The sequence below is a fragment of the Lissotriton helveticus genome, chromosome 4_1 (assembly GCF_964261635.1).
Source record: "Lissotriton helveticus chromosome 4_1, aLisHel1.1, whole genome shotgun sequence".
Lineage (NCBI taxonomy): Eukaryota > Metazoa > Chordata > Amphibia > Caudata > Salamandridae > Lissotriton > Lissotriton helveticus.
The window spans coordinates 1137885592-1137908285 of record NC_136063.1 but is presented as its reverse complement, the minus strand read 5'-3'; the positions used below and the strand labels follow the sequence as shown (position 1 = coordinate 1137908285).

Below are 22694 nucleotides of genomic sequence, written 5' to 3'. Positions count from 1 at the left end.
CATCGTTGTTCCTTCATTTTTGTCTCCCCCATGTCAACATGAATAAATGTACAATATTCTCTTAGTGAGTGTTTTATATATATATATATATATAAACACACACACCATGTGTGTGTGTGTATGTATATATATATATATATATATATATATATATATATATATATATATATATATTGTCGCTTCGCTCTCTGTACATCTGGAATTATCCACCAGAAAAAAGCACTCGCAGAGGTCATTTGGGTTGTTTATTTACCAAAACCAGACACGATAACAAACAGACGCGTTTCGGTAAAGGCCTTCATCTATGTTTACCGAAGCGCCATACTAAGCACAGATTTAAACCAATGATGCATCATCGACAAAGGACCACAATCAATCTCGTCAATCTTCGTTGAACGAGCGCCATCTTGGAGTGTCTAAATTCACAACACTCGAAGAAACATAAATGAATCACGAGTAAGACATAAATAATAAGTCATTACTACAAAATCAAGCCCATAAATGGGCAGGTTGCTCAGGCGCTCCACACGATACATATATTGTAATCTGCACAATATTCTGTATATAATTGAATCAAATAAGCTTGATTTTGTAGTAATGAAATACAGATGTAAACAGAAATTTGCAAAAACGTCAAATGGCAACTTTTCTGAGCAACAACGACTGGCCCTCATGAACTTGAGTAGTGACGAGGGTGTGATCTATAAACCTGCGGACAAAGGCGGGAATATTGTTCTCCAAACAAAAGAAAACTACAATAGAGAAGCTCTCCTCCAACTTAATGATCAGGCTACCTATTCATCTATCTCAGCCGTAGAGTATGAATAAAGTATAGAAGAATATCATTTGCTGATATCCAAATGGCACAAGAAAGGCCTGTTGAACATGGATGTGTTCCTATTTTTGAGACGCTCTAATCCAACCACGCCAACCTTTTACCATCTACCGAAGGTGCACAAGAATCAAACTGCACCACCAGGGAGACCGATTGTGGCATCACAGGGAAGCCTAACAGAGCATTTATCAATCTATGCTGACTTTTTCCTTTTACCACATGTGAGAACATTGAAATCCTACATTCGTGACACCACGGATTTATTGGATAAACTGGCCTCCATGCAATGGCTGGAAGGGTACACTATGCTAGTACTTGATATCACAAGTCTGTACACCTCAATCAGGCATGAGGATGGACTTTTAGCCTTGAAATATTTCTTGGACAAGCGTCCGATGAAATATATGGAGCATAGTGGCATGGTGGTGGAATTTGTGAAATTTTGTCTGACAAATAATATTTTTCTCTTCCAGACACAGCTGTATAAACAGCTGTCCGGTACAGCGATGGGCACCTGCTTCGCCCCCAGCTACGCGAACTTGTTTGTGGGCTGGTGGGAGGAGCAGGTGGCCTGGGGGGAAACCAATGCACACTGGTCAGAGAAAATTGTAGGGTGGTTCCGTTTCATTGACTATTTATTCATCGTGTGGAATGGACCCCCAGAAACAGCAAGGGAATACATCCAAGTTCTGAACAGAAATGAATTAAATCTGGAGTTCTCAGGTGAAGTTAGCATCAACTCTGTCAATTATCTAGATGTAAACATCTATGTCGAGTCAGGGGTGTTGAAAACCAGACTGTACCGTAAGTCCACAGCTGGCAATTCTGTGTTGGAAGCCACAAGCAGTCATCCCCCGAGTCTTATAAGAAGCATCCCATATGGGGAACTTCTTAGAATAAAACGTAATTGTACAGATGAGAGTGAATTCCAGGCAGCTGCAAAGGATAGTATGCAACGTTTTCATGTGCGAGGCTACAGTCCAGAAATCCTGAGTAATGCCCTTACTAGGGCTAATACACATAAGAGAGACAACTTATTGAAAGCGAAGGAAACTAAGAAGAAAGATTCCGTGGGAATAAATGGTGGTAAATTTCGCCTCATTACAACATTCTCGAAAAGCACACCTAGTCTGAAAAAGATCCTCAAAAGAAGCTGGCATATATTGCAATCTGATGAGGTGATAGGTGCTGATCTCCCATCGAATCCTTTGATTACTTTCAGGAAGGCCAGATCCCTAAAAAATGACATAGTACATCGCCATCTCACGGGAAATCGTAAATCTGCTTTTGGACCCTTACAAGGGTTCTTCCCATGCGGGAAATGCAAAGCGTGTAAGGCAAGCAAACGTGTATTGACCTATGTGATCCCAGGTGTAGGTATTCGTAAGAAAATCAGAAAGTTTTTAACCTGCACTACTCCTTACAGTGTCTACTGCCTTACTTGTCCCAGTGGGTTGCGCTACGTAGGGATTACCATCCACCCGATGAAAATCAGAATAGTAGAGCACATGCGGGCTATCGCCAAAGGAGATGAAGCATACCCCGTTGCACGTCACTTTGACAAAATGCACCAAAGGAATAGGGACCTGCTCAGTTATTTTGGGTTAGATCATGTACCCAGCAATCAAAGAGGGGGAGACCGGCTATTGAGGCTGCGTAGGTTAGAGTCAAGATATATCGTTGACTTACAAACAAAGAACCCAGGGGGATTGAATTACAGTGAAGAACTAGTACACCATTTGGGGGATTGAACATCTGGTGTTTCGCTGACTCAGATAGAGGTGACTGTGAGAGTGGCTTTATAGTGGATATGTGACAGCTGAGTTAGAACTTCATATCCAGTGAATCTTCTAGTCACTCATGCCACACATGAAGAGGGTATATATATGTATATAGATGATGTACTTGGTTGAATTGAATGTATAAGAGAAAAACATATGCACGGACAATGTAAATACACGTTAAGAATGTTTTTTCTGTTTTCTGCTTTATTATTTTTGCCTTTTGTGTTCTGTCTTTCCTCTCTTGCAATCCTCCTCCATATGTAGCCTTCCTCGGTGTTGCTTTCTTGTCTTTATATATTTTGTTCCCTTTACTTTCTGTCTATTCTGATTACCTATATAAGTATAGGAGGCCCCTGTCTAGACACAGGTTTTTGATGTATTGGACCAGCCCATCATGGGCGTAATTATTTGATTCAATTATATACAGAATATTGTGCAGATTACAATATATGTATCGTGTGGAGCGCCTGAGCAACCTGCCCATTAATGGGCTTGATTTTGTAGTAATGACTTATTATTTATGTCTTACTCGTGATTCATTTATGTTTCTTCGAGTGTTATGAATTTAGACACTCCAAGATGGCGCTCGTTCAACGAAGATTGACGAGATTGATTGTGGTCCTTTGTCGATGATGCATCATTGGTTTAAATCTGTGCTTAGTATGGCGCTTCGGTAAACATAGATGAAGGTCTTTACCGAAACGCATCTGTTTGTTATCGTGTCTGGTTTTGGTGAATAAACAACCCAAACGACCTCTGCGAGTGATTTTTTCTGGAGGATAATTCCTGATGTACAGAGAGCGAAGCGGCAATTCATGTGCACCCCCACATTGAAAGCACCCACCTGGTTACAATTTTTGAGTGTTTTTTCTTCTCTTGTTCAACGACCTCATTCTCCCAGATGGCCATCAGGAGGTTCGCATATGTTGGGGCAAAAGATGTCCCCATTGCGGTCCCCTGCTTCTGCAGGTACAGGTTGCCCAAGAAAAGAAAGACGTTGTGCGTCAGGCAGTAAGTTAACATGTCAATCAGCATTACAGAGTGTTCTAGATGATTTGCAGATCGTGTCTCCTAGACCTTTTTGATAGCAGTAATTCCATCCTCATGACGTATCGAGTTATACAGGGATGATACGTCAATCGTTGCCATCAGGTAGCTTGTTTTCCATTCAATCCCTGACATCTAATTTAAAAAGTCCTCTGTATCTCTTTGATACGAAGGTAGTGAGATTACATAATTCATGAGGAATTTATCAATGAATCTTGAGGTTGTTTCCAACAGTGACCCTATGGAGCTCACTATCTGTCTACCAGGTGGTCTCTTCATTGCCTTATGCACTTTTGGTAAGAGGTAGATGGTGGCTGTAATGGGGTTATCCGTTTTCAAATAAGAATACTCATCAAAATCAATCAAGCCTTTGTCTTTCCAACCCAATAGTAGAGCATGATATTCCTCTGTCCATTCTTCCATGGGGTTGTTCTTTAGTTGTTCATAGTGATCCTGATTTTTCAATTGCCGTTCTGCTTCAGTGATGTAGTCCATGACATTTTGCACCACAATATTTCCCCCCTATCCGAGGATTTTATTATTATGGTCGGATCGTTTTTAAGTTTTGACATCGCCTGATATTCTTTTGGTGAGAGATTGTGTAGTCTTCCATTTCCCACCTTATTTTTGTCGTCGATAGATTTTCCTGATATCCTTGTTATTTCTTCCACCATTATCTCATGGAATAGATCAACCTTATTCCCTGGTGGTAGTTGCGGGCAGAACCATGATGGTCTTTTCAGTCCACTTTCACCTCCACTGTTTGTTGGTATTCCAGACTTATTACAAAATTCAATGTCAGATTGAAATTAATTTTCACCTTCTTCTCTCATTGAGAGTGTGCGCTCTTCAATTGATGTCATTGCCCTCATCGCTGGTAAGTCCTTTTGAGCAATAGAGGACAGGTTCCTATTTTCCACTGGATGGTCCTGCTTCCCATGTTTTTTCTCAGAGAAGTATTTCTTCAATTTGACTTTCCGCCAAAATTTATAAAGGTCAATACGTGCGTTTGATACATCCATATTTTTGTTTGGGCAATAGGATAATCCCCTATTTAGTAATGTCAAATGTGTGTCTGATAATATTTTACTTTATTAAATTAATGACTATATTATCAGTTTTTGTTTTTCTTTAGGATTACTTTTGTCTTCCTCTGCCTCTCTTTGATTTTGCTCCTCCTTCTGCCCCTTCTGGTTGTGGTTTGGATTGGGGATTTGGTTCTCTCCCCCACTTATTTATTCTGCCTCTTCCTATTTGCCGCGTTATCATCTGGGCTAGTTGCATCTCCCCACGAAAATTCAGTGGCGTTGCTGTTGCTTCCTCGTCGGCTGAGCTGATCTCCGAGCTGTCAACTACATCCGTATTTTCTGTTCCTGCACATTTGTCCATCACGACACGACTCCTTAGTGTGTCGTATTTACGAGCGAAAGTGTAGATGCGCTCATTGGCGTAATCCAGCCTATCTCTCGTGAATTTGTTCGCTTTACGTTTTTCTACTTCCACCTCATGTTTAGATACCTTCTTCTCCATGTTATCAATTAACTCTTTTTTTTCTTCTGATGTAGGGATGTTAGCTAATTCTAGTTCCAATGCTTCAATTTCACTTGTGATTTTCTCCAATTTTCTCTCAGCATGTATAATGAGTGTTCTCATGAGTTTGAAGGACCATTCATTTGTATCGGTTTGCCATAATTTGATGAAATCTGGGTCCAAATCATTTAAGGTGGGCATGATAAGCATTCGGAGCCCCCGAGGGACTCTTTTAAACTCTATGTATTTTTCCAGGGTTGTTTTTTCCCACCATTTATTAATTTCTAGTATTTTTTGTTGTTGTAATTCCCTCCGAAATATATATATATATATATATATATATATATATATATATATATATATCTCACAGCTTCAAGAAACACCATTACGGAGCATAGACGACTTGTTTGTCATATGGGACGGGAATAAAGAAGAACTTCAAATTTATATTGATTCACTGGAAGACAACAACTACAATCTCCACTTTACATCAGCTATAAGTGAAACCAGCCTCGTGTTCCTGGACGTAGAAGTTCCTGTGAAGAACAACCGCCTATGTACCAAGATACACAGGAAACCTACCTCGTGTAACAGCATACTTCACGTGAACAGCGGGCATCCAGCGAAGTTAAAGTGGAGTATACCTTATGGTCAGATGTTAAGAGCGAAAAGAAACTGCTCTGAACCAGAGGACCTGGAACAAGAAGTTGAGAGAATGAGCGATCGATTCCGGGAAAGGGGCTACCCGGTAGAAGTGATCGAAACAGCAAAATCCAGAATGAATGTGAAAAAGAGAACGGACCTCCTAGTACCAGCAACTGGCAAAACAAATGAGATGAAAGTTGTTCCAGGAGAGACAAATGGCGTAACTCGCTTAATCATGGATTTTACCAATCAGAGTGATGATCTCAAAGGGGCACTAAAGAGAAATTGGAACATCCTACTGTTAGATGAAACCCTGAGGGAAAATCTAACACCGTCTCCAAGTGTCACCTATAGAAAGACATCTTCCTTACGGGATATCCTCACTCAGAGTCATCTGCAAATCAAGCAACCGATGAAGATCTCATGGTTAACCACACCTGGCTTTTGGAAGTGTTCCAAGTGTAAGGCCTGTGAACATGGTGTAAATATTACAGACTACAAATTACAGAATGGACAATCCGAAAAAATCAGGAACCACATAACATGCGAATAAAAATATGTGGTGTACAAACTTTTGTGCCCATGTGGGAAATCCTACACCGGGAGCACCATAAACAAACTAAAATTGAGGATATTCCAACATCTATGTGCGATCAAGAACAAGGACCCCAATTACCCCATGGCTAAACACTTGGAGGAATTCCATCACAGTAACCCCAATTTACTGAAATACTCAGGGATTAAGATCAGCAAACCCTCAGAGAGAGGTGGGGGGGATCGCACTATGCAATTACGGAAACTAGAGTCCAGAATGAATTTGGGGATGGGGACCGAGTATCCGTATGGACATAATCAAGACGCTGAACTATTTGTACATCTGTAAATAGGCGATGAAAAGAACAAATCCAGGCGAGCTTCTGAACTCCAATTCCAATTGGCTTTTTTGTATATAGGTGTAAATATCATGATAAGTAGTGGTAGGGCCGCCCTTTAGACTTGATTTAAATGGAAAAATGGGCCAGCGGCATAATATCTCCGAAGAAAATATGAGCAATATCAACTTTGATGCTATATAAATTGGATATGAAAATGAGTAGATCTCACATAGGAGTGCATTGGCGCATAAAAATCAATTTAAAATAGAAATAGAGTACTTCACAAGATATAAAGAATTGGACAATGAAAAAGCATATGCGTCAAATATGGACTTCTGTCACAACATAAAACTGTATATAATGTATATAGTTGTAGAAAATTGAGACTCTTTAGGACACTAATCCAATCTGAAAGAAACATAAGGAAAAGAAAATATGACAAGTTTGATTTTGTTGATTACTAGTACTTTACCGTACAGTTTGGCATTCCCTATTTTTGTTTTTGTTCTGAAAAAAATACCCAAACAATTTTAAAACGTTCGGAAAAAGTAAAAAAAAAAATTCTAAAAAAGAAAAAACCCAGTTCTTTTTAGAACTACCTCCAATTCTCTAAAAATAGCTATATTATTTACAAATTCTAAAAGAGTGAGTGAAGTGGAGTACAGTGAGAGAGTAAAGGAAAATGAGTGAGAGCAAAGAAAGGGACGAGAGGGGAAGGGAAGTGATGTAAGGGGACTGAAAGAAGGTGAGTGTGGGAGGTGAGTGAGGGGAAGGGGAGTGAATATGGGGAATGAGGATAATGAGGAAAGCGGAGTAAGGGAACGGGGGTGAGGAAGGGTAAGAAGAGCAGTGAGGTTGAGGAAAGAGTGGTGATAGAGAGTGGATAAAGGCAAGTGAGCGTGAGACAAGGGGAGTGAGGGAGTGAGGAGACAGAGGAAGTGAAGGAAAGAATGAGAGAAGAGGACTGAGTGAGGGAGCAAAGAAATATAAGTGAGGGAGTGTAGGTGAGTTATAGGGAGTAAGTGTGACGGAAGAGGAGTGAGAGAGTGAGGGGACGGAGGTAGTGAAGCTAAGAGAGAGGGAGTGAGGGAAGGAGAATTAGGATATGACAGGACAGAGGTAGTGAGAGAAAGAGTGAGTGAAGTGGAGTAAGGTGAGTAAGGTAAGGGGAATGAGTGAGTGAGTGAGCGAAGGAAGGGAAGAGAGGGGAAGACGACTGAAGCATAGGTACTGAGAGAAGGTGAGTGGGGGATGAAAGTAAAGGGAAAAGGAGAGAAAGATATGGAATGAGGGGTAGTGAGGGAACCAGACTAAGAGAACGGGAGTGAAAGAACGGCAGAGAGCATGAGTAAAGAGGGACGAAAGAGGGTGGGTAAAATTGAGTGAGGGTAAGACAAAGGGAGTGAGGAAGTGAGGGGATAGAGGTACTGAAGAAAAGAGTGACAGAAAGGGACTGAGTGAGGGAGCAAAGAAAGATAAGTGAGGGAGTGTGGCTGAGTTATAGGGAGTGAACGTAACAGAAGAGTAGTGGGAGACTAAGAGGACGGAGAGAATGGGGGTAACAGAGAGAGATTGAGGGAAGGGGAGCGAGTAAGTAAGAGGACAGAGGGATTGAGAGAAGGAGTTACTGAAGTGGAGTAAGGAGAGTAACAGAAGGGAAAAGAGTGAAGGGGCGAAGGAAGGGAAGAGACAGGAAGGGAAGTAAAACAGGAGAGCTGAAAGAAAGTGAGTGTGGGAGTGTGGCTGAGTTATAGGGAGTGAGCGTGACAGAAGAGGAGTGAGAGACTAAGAGGACGGAGAGAATGGGGGTGACAGAGAGACAATGAGGGAAGGGGAGTGTAGAAGTAAGAGGACAGAGGGAGTAAGAGAAGGAGTTAGTGAAGTGGAGTAAGGAGAGTAAGGGAAGGGAAAAGAGTGAAGGAGCGAAGGAAGGGAAGAGAGGAAGGGAAGTAAAACAGGAGATGTGAAAGAAAGTGAGTGTGGGAGTGTGGCTGAGTTATAGGCAGTGAGCATGACAGAAGAGGACGGAGAGAATGAGGCTAACAGAGAGAGAGAATGAGGGAAGGGGAGTGTAGAAGTAAGAGGACAGAGGGAGTAAGAGAAGAGTTAGTGAAGTGGAGTAAGGAAAGTAAGGGAAGGGGAAAGAGTGACGGAGCGAAGGAAGGGAAGAGAGAGGAAGGGAAGTAAAACTGGAGAGCTGAAAGAAATTGAGTGTGGCTGAGTTATAGTGTGGCTGAGTCAAAATTCCTCTCACACAAATTCAAAACCAAACTGCACATTTTAATTGGTTGTACATTTCAACACTTAACTCACATAATATTCACCCATCCCCCAGTGCTCATTCACCCTGTTACCATGGTAACTCCCACCTAACTCAGCACACAGTTGAAAAGTTCATCATACTATGTTGCAAAAGAATCCAGCAAGGGTGTTTGACCTCTCAATGTGCTAGCTAATCATGTGCAATGTTTCTTTCAATGACTTTTTCTCAACCATTAAAATGACTTCTTTCAAAAAACAAAAGCATGCACCCTAATTTTCAGTGGTGAATTTTAAGAAACCACCAATCATCTCGTTTTTCAAGTGCGCTGAATCTCAACCACTTTTCTTCATAATTCCTACTTTCAAACTGCCATTTCATTTCCACAACTCATCTGAATACAATCACATCTACCTTCAAGATGCCAAAAGTCTGGTTTGTAGTCATAGCTTTGTCTACTGGAGTGAAAAATTTGCAAGTAACAGAGGTATTTACAACCTTGATTTACCAAATGTTGACATTGTATGGATTGGACAGAGGATTGAGAAGTCACCAATTGATACCATTGGTAAAATCCTGTATGCATCTACCACACCCTGACCTCATAATTGTGCACTGTGGTGGAAATGACCTGGGCACTTTGACTGGGGTAGGTCTGGAAATGCTTTTAAAGGACATCTTTGGGCAATTGATGTCACTTTTTCCAAAAACTGCCTTGGTATTTTCTAATATATGCCAAAGGCAAAAATGGATCTGGTCCAACCAATTTTGTCCACAGATTGAGAAAGCAAGGAAACATGTGAATAAATCTGTTTCTGCTTTCCTCAGAGACTATGGTATGGGTTCCATATACCACAACAACTTGCGTCACAACATGCAAGGCATCTATAGGAGAGATGTGTACATTTTACAGATGAGGGGAATAGAGTCTTCCTCTTGAATTTGAGACTCTGCATTGGTACCTACTTGTAGGTACAAAAAACACCCACATAACACAACAGCTCTTTTCAGAGCTACCCTACCTCTAAGCACTCTAAATTATTTTTTTACTATAATTTTTTACACTGTTTTTCCCCGTGGTGCGCGTACCGGAAAGCGCACATGGGAACGCACCCAGCGCTTACCCCGCGAATTTTTTTTTTTTTACATTTGTTTTTTTGCCCTTCAGGGTCCTTCTAGGCCCTCCTCAGAAAACCTAGGGGTCAGGTGGTGTCTACCCTGCCCCCTTTTATTCATTTCCCCCTTTTTATTTTCACCTCTTGTGTCTCGATTCTACCGAGACAAGATGGTGGACTCTCCGGGCTGTTTAGAATGTTGACAGACATCCGAGAGCCAATCAGCTTTCAGCTCGCGCACTCCCGTAGCGCGCCGGGTGCGCTCCCCGGTACGAGTACCGGTGAGTGCTCGGAGCGCGCCTATAGATATATATGTGTTTTTGAAGTTAATTTTCAAAAAAACCACTGGAGCAATTTTCACCAAATATAGCAAAGGCACATCTGCGTACCAGTCCCTATAATTTTGCAAAGTTTGGCGTAATTCCGTTTAGCGGTTCGGGCTGTAGCCTTGTTAATTCGTCATATGGAAATTAACATGGGGAAAACACGTTTTGGGACCCCCCTTTTTTCTCGGCCACCACTTCACGAATCCCCCCGAAACTTGCAGAGAAGGAGCGGAGCGGAGCTGGCCTAAATTTTGGAAAATTACACACAAATTCCTCAACCGGCGTCAAAGTTATTCCCAATAGAATGTTGCGGATTTCCTATGGTAGCTAGGTCCTAACTATAACTACCTACTGGTGACCGCCAGTAGGATATATATTTTTATATATATATATATATATATATATATATATATATATAGATATATATATATATATATATATATTCACTCACTGATAAAACTAAAGGTTACAGAGACGTTATAGTTCAGAAATTGAATTTTAAAAAACTTGGAAATCCAACGAAGAAACCAAAGGTTATAGAGACGTTATAGTCAGGCTCAGATTTCACTTGTATAAAACCAGTGAAATTCAGCAGTCATAGTTAGAAGAGCCAACTATAACTCACGCCCCCACAATACACTACTTATGAAATTACATATTACATCACCCATAACATGGTCAGTGACATCACTGATGACATCATCCACAAAAGCACTAACGCACCCAGTCACACCCCATAGAACTTTTCATACACCCACACAACCATTCACAGACCCATACCAGTACTTAAAAACGGGCTCACTGACTCACAGATCTACACACACATCCAATAACTCACTCATACATTGACTCACTCACTAATACAGCTACTGACAAAACTACTTATACACCCATATAACCACTCACACACTGAGTCAGTCACCCATAGAGCTACTCACACACCTACTCACTCACCCATACAGTCAATCACACAGCCACTTTCTAGCCCATACTGTCTCACACACTGCAACTTACACATACAGATACTAACACATACTCACTCACCTAGACAGTCACTGACAAGCACACACTCACCCATACAGCCACTCACACATTCAGTCACTCATATAACCCAGCTACTCACCCATATACCACTGACACATCCACTCAGTCACCCACCCACACAGCCATACACACTCACTCATCCATACAGCCCCCCCACACACACATATATATATATATATATATTATATATAACCTACTGGCGATAGCCAGTAGGTATATATAGTTAGGATTGTTTTCCATAGGGAAATCGCAACATTCTATTGGGAATAACTTTGGCGCCGGTTGAGGAATCTTCCTGAAATGTTCCTTAACTTTGCCTCGCGGCGCTCCGGTCCTTCCCTGAAAGTTTGGGGGGGATCCGTTAAGCGGGGGCCGAGATAAAAGGGGGTTCCAAAACGTGTCCCCATGTTAATTTCCATAGGGCGGTCGGACTCACTTTTGGCCCGAACGGCTGAATGGTTTTCCACCCCACTTGGCAAAATTGTAGGGACTGGTAGCCCGATGTGCCTTTGCTATGCCTCAAGATATATGCTCCAGTGGTTTTTACGAAAATTAACTTTGAAAAAATATATATTGGGCTACATTGGGCTATATATATGTTAGAGCCCAAATGTAGCCCAATGTAGCCCAAAGATGGCCACCAGAGACACAAAAAAACAAATGTAGCCCAAATATCAGCCAGATGTAGCCCAACTATAGCCCAATGGCAGAATGTCCCAGAGTGTTCTAAAGAACAACTAGAGCGCTAACAGTCTTACTTATGACAAAAGTGTGGCACACCTAAATTCACTGAAAAAACATAGGTTTCAGGCCTTATATAGTTAGGAATTAGGCACAAGAAAGCAGAAAAACAAACATGTAGAACACAAAAAGGGGGCAGGGTAGAAACACCCTGACCCCTTAGGGCTGCTCAGGTGGTCCCACTAGGATATTAATATATTTAAACGTTATCCGCTATTAGAATTGGCATTTAAAAAACCTTTGAAATTCACTGAAAAAACCATAGGTTTCAGGCCTTATATAGTTAGGAATTAGCATTAAAAAAAACCTTTGAAATTCACTCAAAAAACTATAAGTTTTAGTGGTGTTATAGTTAGCTGGACATTTTACTCATACAAAACCATTGAAATTGCTCCTATATAATTAGTTGTACTAACTATATTTCGCGCACCCACAATCCACTGCTGATGATGTCACATATTAGATCATTCATGACATGGTCAGTGACATCACTGATGACATCTCAAATGACATCACTGATGACATCATCCACTTGACAATCACATACACCTTTTCATACACTATTAAAATTTTTCATCACTCTTTATAAAATACAGAGTATCATATTTAAATCCATTGTCACAGCAATACAAGTATCTAAAAATCCACTCAGTGATTCATAGATGTATACACACATCTAATCACTTACCTATGGATTCACTCATACATGCTGTCAATGAACAATAGAACACTATCAAAAATACTTATACATCTATATCGACATTAAACAACAGCACGCATCCTATTCACATATGAAGTCATCCTACTCACTTATGCAAACAATGGATCATACTTACATATTTACTTAGCAAAACACTTATACAAACACCACTTCTTCTATTCATTTAGATAGTAAGTCATACTTAGTGAATTATAAAATCATTATACAAGTATACAGTTATCCATACAGTCACTCACACAATCATTGTGTCTTATGCATACTTATTTATATACAACAACTGACACATACACTGCCTTTTCTTTTTCTAGTTTGTTGGACCGGTACCTTTGAGAAATATATTTGCTCATCACCACACCCATAAAGAGATTCACTCACCCAAACAACTGTTAGAACATGTAGTTTTAACTTCATATACCTACTGAATCAACTATTCACACATCTTTGGACAGTCACACACCCCCCACCGAACCACACACACTTTCACACTCCCATACAAATACTCAGTTAACTAATCAATAACTAATATAGACTTTCACATAGCTAGTAACCAACTGGAGAACCAGTTTACACAACAACTGACAAAGTGATACAGATATTCACACAGTTTAGTCACTATCCACTATATTTAGTGAGACATTATAAATTGGTCAAGTAAACAGTCAATTACACTGCTACTAAATCCTCCATCCAAATATTTATTTATATATTCACGCTCCAAGGTTGTCCACCATGTGAGTAGCACGCGAGCAGCAGCTTTATTTATGTGTAGGTGAGGACGGGGATCCGCTTGTAAACGCCGCTCCATAATGGATCTGCCCGACGCGTTTCGAAGCTCCATCTGCTTCTCTTCAGGGGCTTTAACGGAAGCGGTGTGCGCACCCGCTACACTTCTCCAATTATATAACTCGCCCGTCGATGGGAGGCTCCAGTGAGACTTCTGGGAAGTGTAGTACGGAAAGCACACAATCAAGTCCTGTATGGACTCCACAAGTGGGCCCGTCCTCGATTCCATGTACGGCTGCTACTTCACTGCCGTGACCCCCACGTTAACGGGGTGGTGCATACTCTGCGGCTGGACTGCCGCATATAGATTCACGCTCCAAGGTTGTCCACCATGTGAGTAGCACGCGAGCAGCAGCTTTATTTATGTGTAGGTGAGGACGGGGATCCGCTTGTAAACGCCGCTCCGTAATGGATCTGCCCGACGCGTTTCGAAGCTCCATCTGCTTCTCTTCAGGGGCTTTAACGGAAGCGGTGTGCGCACCCGCTACACTTCTCCAATTATATAACTCGCCCGTCGATGGGAGGCTCCAGTGAGACTTCTGGGAAGTGTAGTACGGAAAGCACACAATCAAGTCCTGTATGGACTCCACAAGTGGGCCCGTCCTCGATTCCATGTACGGCTGCTACTTCACTGCCGTGACCCCCACGTTAACGGGGTGGTGCATACTCTGCGGCTGGACTGCCGCATATAGATTCACGCTCCAAGGTTGTCCACCATGTGAGTAGCACGCGAGCAGCAGCTTTATTTATGTGTAGGTGAGGACGGGGATCCGCTTGTAAACGCCGCTCCGTAATGGATCTGCCCGACGCGTTTCGAAGCTCCATCTGCTTCTCTTCAGGGGCTTTAACGGAAGCGGTGTGCGCACCCGCTACACTTCTCCAATTATATAACTCGCCCGTCGATGGGAGGCTCCAGTGAGACTTCTGGGAAGTGTAGTACGGAAAGCACACAATCAAGTCCTGTATGGACTCCACAAGTGGGCCCGTCCTCGATTCCATGTACGGCTGCTACTTCACTGCCGTGACCCCCACGTTAACGAGGTGGTGCATACTCTGCGGCTGGACTGCCGCATATGGATTCACGCTCCAAGGTTGTCCACCATGTGAGTAGCACGCGAGCAGCAGCTTTATTTATGTGTAGGTGAGGACGGGGATCCGCTTGTAAACGCCGCTCCGTAATGGATCTGCCCGACGCGTTTCGAAGCTCCATCTGCTTCTCTTCAGGGGCTTTAACGGAAGCGGTGTGCGGCTGCTCGCGTGCTACTCACATGGTGGACAACCTTGGAGCGTGAATCTATATGCGGCAGTCCAGCCGCAGAGTATGCACCACCCCGTTAACGTGGGGGTCACGGCAGTGAAGTAGCAGCCGTACATGGAATCGAGGACGGGCCCACTTGTGGAGTCCATACAGGACTTGATTGTGTGCTTTCCGTACTACACTTCCCAGAAGTCTCACTGGAGCCTCCAATCGACGGGCGAGTTATATAATTGGAGAAGTGTAGCGGGTGCGCACACCGCTTCCGTTAAAGCCCCTGAAGAGAAGCAGATGGAGCTTCGAAACGCGTCGGGCAGATCCATTACGGAGCGGCGTCTACAAGCGGATCCCCGTCCTCACCTACACATAAATAAAGCTGCTGCTCGCGTGCTACTCACATGGTGGACAACCTTGGAGCGTGAATCTATATGCGGCAGTCCAGCCGCAGAGTATGCACCACCCCGTTAACGTGGGGGTCACGGCAGTGAAGTAGCAGCCGTACATGGAATCGAGGACGGGCCCACTTGTGGAGTCCATACAGGACTTGATTGTGTGCTTTCCGTACTACACTTCCCAGAAGTCTCACTGGAGCCTCCCATCGACGGGCGAGTTATATAATTGGAGAAGTGTAGCGGGTGCGCACACCGCTTCCGTTAAAGCCCCTGAAGAGAAGCAGATGGAGCTTCGAAACGCGTCGGGCAGATCCATTACGGAGCGGCGTCTACAAGCGGATCCCCGTCCTCACCTACACATAAATAAAGCTGCCGCTCGCGTGCTACTCACATGGTGGACAACCTTGGAGCGTGAATCTATATGCGGCAGTCCAGCCGCAGAGTATGCACCACCCCGTTAACGTGGGGGTCACGGCAGTGAAGTAGCAGCCGTACATGGAATCGAGGACGGGCCCACTTGTGGAGTCCATACAGGACTTGATTGTGTGCTTTCCGTACTACACTTCCCAGAAGTCTCACTGGAGCCTCCCATCGACGGGCGAGTTATATAATTGGAGAAGTGTAGCGGGTGCGCACACCGCTTCCGTTAAAGCCCCTGAAGAGAAGCAGATGGAGCTTCGAAACGCGTCGGGCAGATCCATTACGGAGCGGCGTCTACAAGCGGATCCCCGTCCTCACCTACACATAAATAAAGCTGCTGCTCGCGTGCTACTCACATGGTGGACAACCTTGGAGCGTGAATCTATATGCGGCAGTCCAGCCGCAGAGTATGCACCACCCCGTTAACGTGGGGGTCACGGCAGTGAAGTAGCAGCCGTACATGGAATCGAGGACGGGCCCACTTGTGGAGTCCATACAGGACTTGATTGTGTGCTTTCCGTACTACACTTCCCAGAAGTCTCACTGGAGCCTCCCATCGACGGGCGAGTTATATAATTGGAGAAGTGTAGCGGGTGCGCACACCGCTTCCGTTAAAGCCCCTGAAGAGAAGCAGATGGAGCTTCGAAACGCGTCGGGCAGATCCATTACGGAGCGGCGTCTACAAGCGGATCCCCGTCCTCACCTACACATAAATAAAGCTGCTGCTCGCGTGCTACTCACATGGTGGACAACCTTGGAGCGTGAATTTATTTATATATATATATCCACTTATTCTTCAATGCAAATTGCTTTATATATAATGCATATTTAAATAACGAAGCAAACCACATTCACTGGATGATGTCATTTGAGATGTCATCAGTGATGTCATTTGAGATGTCATCAGTGATGTCACTGACCATGTCATGAATGATCTAATATGTGACATCATCAGCAGTGGATTGCGGGTGCGCGAAATATAGTTAGTACAACTAACTATATAGGAGCAATTTCAATGGTTTTGTATGAGTAAAATGTCCAGCTAACTATAACACCCCTAAAACATAGTTTTTTGAGTGAATATATATATATATATATATATATATATATATATATATATATATACACACACATACATACACATACATACACACACAGCCATTGACTCACCCACTCACTCATGCATACAGGCAGTCACACACACACCCACCCACACAATGAGATACAATACGGGTAGTCAGTCAACCAATCACTCACCAATACAGCCACTCATGTACCCACTCACACACCCATGCAGCTACTTAGACACCAAATGAAAGACTGATAAATTCACACAACCAGCCACTCACACATTCACTGAGACACCTAATCACTCACTTATACAGTCAGTCACGCACCCACTGAATCATCCATACAGGCACTCACACTCACCGATTCACCTTGATATATATCACTCACTGGATGAGTTAATCAGTGATGTCACTGACCATGTCATGAGTGATGTAATATGTGAGGTCATAAGCAGTGCACTGTAGGGGTGCAAGTTATAGTTAGCTCAGCTAACTATAACTGCCGAATTTCACTAGTTTTGTATGAGTGAAACCTGAGCCTAACTATAACGTATCTATAACCTTAGTTTTTGTCAGTGAATTTCTATGTTTAAGTAGTAATGGTGTTTGCAAAGTGGTGGAGAAAGGGGTGGGTCCACTGACCAGCTCTCAGCAATTCAGCTGGGTGGGACTTACTTAGGTAACCGGAGGGTTAGTTAGCCCCCACGGACCCTCAAAAGCCAAGCAGACTTCATGTCCCAACTAGAAGTGCGCCAGGAGTCGCGTTTGCGGAGTGGTGGGGAAAGGGAGTGTGGCTTCCAAATACCTCTCAGCATTCCCGCTATGTGGAACTTACTGATGGTAACAGGAGGGATAGTTGGCACACAAAGATGTCCTTGGGGTCCAACAACTCCTCCTGTTACCTCTAGTAAGTCCCACACAGAGAGACTGCTTAGAGATATTTGGAAGCCACACACCCTTTCTCCACCACTCTGCAAATGCGCCTCCTGGTGCACTGCTGTTTGAGGGATGAAGTCCCCTTGGTTCTAGAGTGTCCTTTCGGGCCAACAACTCCTCCTGTTACCTCCAGTAAGTCCCACACAGTGGAATTGCTGAGAGGTCTTTGGAGGCCAAGCCTCCTTTTTCCACTTCTCTGCAAATGCGCTTTCTGGGGCACTGCTGGTTGGGGGATTAAGTCAATTTGGATGCCGAGGGTCCTTGGGGGCCAATAAGCCCTTGTTACCTCCCGCAAGTCCCACACAAGCTGATTGCTGAGGGGGCTTCGGAGGCCACACACCCTTATTCCACCACTCCACAAATGCACCTCCTGGAGCACTGCTGGTTGAGGGATAAAGTCCCTTTGGCTCCATAGGGTCCTTGGCCCCAACAACACCTCCTGTTACCTCCAGAAAGAACCACATAGTGAAACTGCTGAGAGGTGGTTGCGGGCCACACACCCTTTCTCCACCACTCTGCAAACGCACATCCTGGCGCACTACTGGTTAGGGGAAGAAATCCACTTTAGTCCTGAGGCCGTCAGGAGGTAAGGAGATGTTAATCCCCAACCAGCAGTGTGCCAGGAGGCCCAATTGCAAAGTACTGCAGAAAGGAAGCGGACCTCTGGCGTCGTGCTGGAAGCATTTTCTTTTTTTATTATTATAATGGAAAGGGCCCTGGGCCATATTTGGCACCGGGGACCCCACCCAGAATGTGCATAGAGCTCACTCATCCAGACATGCAAGCCCCATGAGGCGGGCAAGCCCGTAATAATTATAGTCCTATGCAGAGCTCAGCAACCACACAACATCACTCTTCTAGCCGTCAGTCTTGCTACTTAAGTCCCCTATCCGCTTCCTGTCCAGGGGGAGCTCAAAGAAGGCATTGGGAGAGGTGTGCCTAGTTATCATTGCTTTGCGAGTCGAGGGTTTTGGCAACCAAGAAGCAGCATGTTCGGTGCCATTGGAACGGTGGCTGCAGAGCGCTGTGAAGGTTCGATCTTGGGGATGGATGCCACTGCTGAGCCTGCGCCGCAGCCATTGATCCGAGGACAGTTGTATTCAACGCAGCCAGCGATGGTAAACTGCGACTCCTGGCCAAGCTGCTGGCCAGCAAAACTTTGTCTGAGGTGGTGGTGTTGGTATCGAAGTGCATGAATGACACCACCCTGCTGCAAAGGGCAGTGCGCTATGGTCACCTGGACATGGTGTTCTACCTTCTGACCCAGTGAAGGGCTCCTGAGAACAGTGGTGCTGTCAGTTTCCACAGAGAGACCATCAAGGGTGCCCTGCCACTCTGGGCTGCTTCAGCAGCCAGGCACTGGTGGAGCACGGGTCTTGGTCAAGACCACCGCCTTGACCAACTCCACCCGCTGCATCAACGGACACCTAGAAATCGCCAAGTACCTGGTGGAGCACAAGGCCACTTGGAGGTGGCCAAACAGCATGGTCACACCTTCCTCATGATCATCTGATACAAGGGCATCGCATAGTATCTTCTAGAAACGAGGGGGGTAGATGTGGACAGGAAGGGTGTTACAGATAATAGTGCTCTGCATGACTGTGCAGAATATGAAAGTTTCAACGTCATAAAGATTCTTCTCAAATATGAAGTGAACGTAGAAAAAGATGGTTACAGTATGACAACAGACCTAATAAGGACTTGCTGCGTTTTAGACATAAACCCGAGATATTTCCTAAATTATCGAGGAGTTGTACAAGATACGGAAATGGGACCCTGGGAGATTAAAGATATGCTTGTGCAATTCTAGAGCTGTTTTTAGTAATCTGTCGTCCTCTATTCTCATAACAATAATATCTTCTTAACTATGGTTATCATTTCTCACTGATACTATGTGCCGATGTGAATAAAAGACTATGGGCCATATGTATGAACACATTTTCCCATACACACAGAATAGGTAAAAACTATTGATACATCTGGCCCTATACCTTGGTTGGACCACGCTAATCGCTGTTGTCTCTCTCTTAGGGAGTGGTTTTGGGGGGCGGGTGGGGGAAGCCACTTGCACGTTGCGAGAGCACTAAAAATGGAAGCAATTAGCACTCTACGAAATTATTTAAAACAGGAGACATGCAAGCTACTCGTGTAATCAAACTACTCGTGTAATCAAACTCACAAAGGATTTGAAAAAGACTTGTCTCTGGTGTGAATTACACCCGGCATGAAATCAGTTTGCACATTGCAGCGCTGCGCAGATAAATGCCGCGAGTCCATAGCCCCTCTTTGATCAAAGAGCACGTTATATTCAGCAGCGACAGCGGTCCAGAGCAGCTGAGGCTGAAAGAGACGAGTCATGAGACCAGTCTGTGTGGGTGGTGCCAGTGGAGGCTGTTGTGACGTCTGCAGGATCTGCCCCCTGCCAGGCCCAGCCACTAAAATGCAACACAAAGGACACCAGGAAGTAAAAGTGATACACAAAGCGATTGTGCTCAAGCAATACTGTATGACTGTCACAGGCAATCTAAATCCAGTATTCCTCAGGGTAGCAGACCTGACGCTATCCCGAGTAACGAAAAGTTTAAGTGTATGGTGTCAAAGGTATTCGGGTCTATGCTTCAGGAAGTCACTGGAAAGCAGTTAAGTGTACAACCTAAACATTACAACAAACACAAGTTCGTGGACAGGTCAGCAGTGAGAACAGCGATTAATGCGATTGGTTGAATAAAGTGTGATACAGGTGTAGTGAGGCTAGGCGCTGCCTAATGCTATGTGTCCTACCTGGGGAGGGTGACAGGGGAGTTTGGTGTGACCATAAGCGTACACTAAGTCGTTTTGACAGACCATGAGTGGAGTGAAGTTAGATAATATTAAACCCCCTCAAGAGGCGCTAGGAGTTCACGCGTGTTATTTCAAACTCTTGGAGGAGGTTCACTGGTATTCTGGGCAACGATAGCGTCACTTTTCTATAAAATGAAGTGTTTGTTAAGGGGCAATAAAAATGCCAAAGCAGGTGTTCAGAAATAATGGCGGATGCGCTGACGCCTGAAGGACCAATACTATAACAAGCAATAGAAGATGGGGAGAAACTAGAGGGCACGTTAAACCCCAAGCACACATCTTGGATTCGCGCCTCTATACTACCCCACTCTCAATTCCATAAATCGTACTATACACCCTGTTCGGTAGATGTAACTCCCCCACACACAAAGTTGGTGGCAGACGCTCATAAGAACTCACATTGCCGATGCAGTCAGTCAGGTTAGGCGGCGGTGCCTTGGGCTTGCCCTTGCCGAAAATGCGGTTCATGGCTCCTCTGCTCTCGCAATACTGGGGTTACGGGGACAATGGACGCAGTGCCGCCGCTAATGCTGCTCCAGAACCGCACTCAGGATCACAACGCCTCCCGGGGACGATCAGCTGCACTGACAGCCCTTCGTGACGTCCAATCAGGGTTCGGATTCTTCCAGGAAGTGGAGCAAAGACTGAGGCCTGCAGGGCTGTGGGAAACGGAGTGGCCATCTTGAAATATTACACTGTTGAAGGAACATTATTCATTAATCTTTTAACTGGTTTTGTTTTTTGATAAACTGTAATTTATACTAATACCTTTTGCAAATATACAAAAGCAACACCATAATTCCTAATTCTATTAAGTAAGTAATACCACTGACACGATTTAAAGCAACGTTAATGAACATGACAAATCCCTCAGGTGTCTTGTCAATTTCACACAACTGTTTTACGGTGGAATTGAGGAGTCCCTACTCTGAGAATCTATCTTCATATTTCCATTGGGTACGCGTAGGTAAAACCGGGAATACCGTAACGTAATCATTGGAGAGCCTCGCAGGCAGGATTTACGATGTTATGACGTCTAGATTTACACTAGAGGTACACTTGAAATCGATGTCGTCCACAAATTGAAATCGAAGAAAAAGACCTGGGTCCTTTTTCCAGCCACAAGGTGCAGTAACGGTTTCACGATATTGGACGCGTTTGTTACCATATAAAGTACTCAATGCTTTTTCGTTACACCGTTTTAGAAACGGCTCGAATTAAAGATGGCCGCCACGCTGTCCTAGCTCTGAACACTTTTCTTTTGAAGGGTTCCCCGGCACAGTTGGGAACAGGCTTTATCGTTTGCAAAAGCACTTTTGAAAGAAAAAAACGTGATTGTGAGGTCGACCGAAACTCAGGGGAGGGGTGGAAGGCAGCAGCTACCTCGAAGTTGTGACTAATGTCTGTAACTATGTGCAACTGACTGACGCAAACACACGTGCCCTTCCTTTCATGTTATTTGTTAACGCCCCATGAGTATGTTTTGTCAACTGCTGGGGCGCGCTTACCAGACAGGACTGACGCCTTTCCCAGAAATAAATACCGATCATTTGTTCACGCTTTAAGAAAGGCCGGGACATGGTATTAAAAAAGACCTTTTTACAAACCCTTTTTATTAATTTTTAACGTGTTTTTCTGCCTTTATGTACTTTAATTATTGATCAGGGATCTTTAAGACAATTCTAGGATATATTTGTGGTGTTAGGTGGCGACACCAAGGGCCAGAAAGGATTGGGCCCGCTAGGTTACAGCGCTGCTCTTAATGTAAGTGACACAGACACAATGGGGCATATACGAGGAATTGGCGTAGTGAGGCGTTAGCCTTCATGGCTTAATGCCTCACTTCGCCACTTCAGAAACGCAAGGCTGCACCATATTTACAAGAATATGGTACAGCCTTGCGTTTCCCCCTGCGCTGGCGCTATACTTAGCAGTGTAGCACCAACGCAGGTGATGGAGCAAGGATTTGCACATGAAGCGACATGCTTGCATTCATGAACCTCGGATAACGTTAACAAATTAACCAACATGTTTGTCTTATTAATTTTACATATTTTACATCAACACGGGGTGT

The 22694-nt window shown here is 44.0% G+C and overlaps 1 protein-coding gene across 1 annotated transcript in view; it reads right to left on the bottom strand.

Annotated features, from left to right (window-relative positions):
* CHMP5 (charged multivesicular body protein 5) overlaps window positions 1-21237 on the bottom strand; it is a 188043-nt gene extending 166806 nt beyond the window's left edge. Inside the window, exon 1 of the mRNA XM_078687742.1 lies at window positions 21020-21237. Within this exon, the coding sequence (XP_078543868.1) occupies window positions 21020-21088 (69 nt within the window). The 5' untranslated portion in view covers window positions 21089-21237. The remainder of the gene's footprint in view (window positions 1-21019) is intronic.
* Between the last annotated feature and the right edge of the window lie 1457 nt (window positions 21238-22694).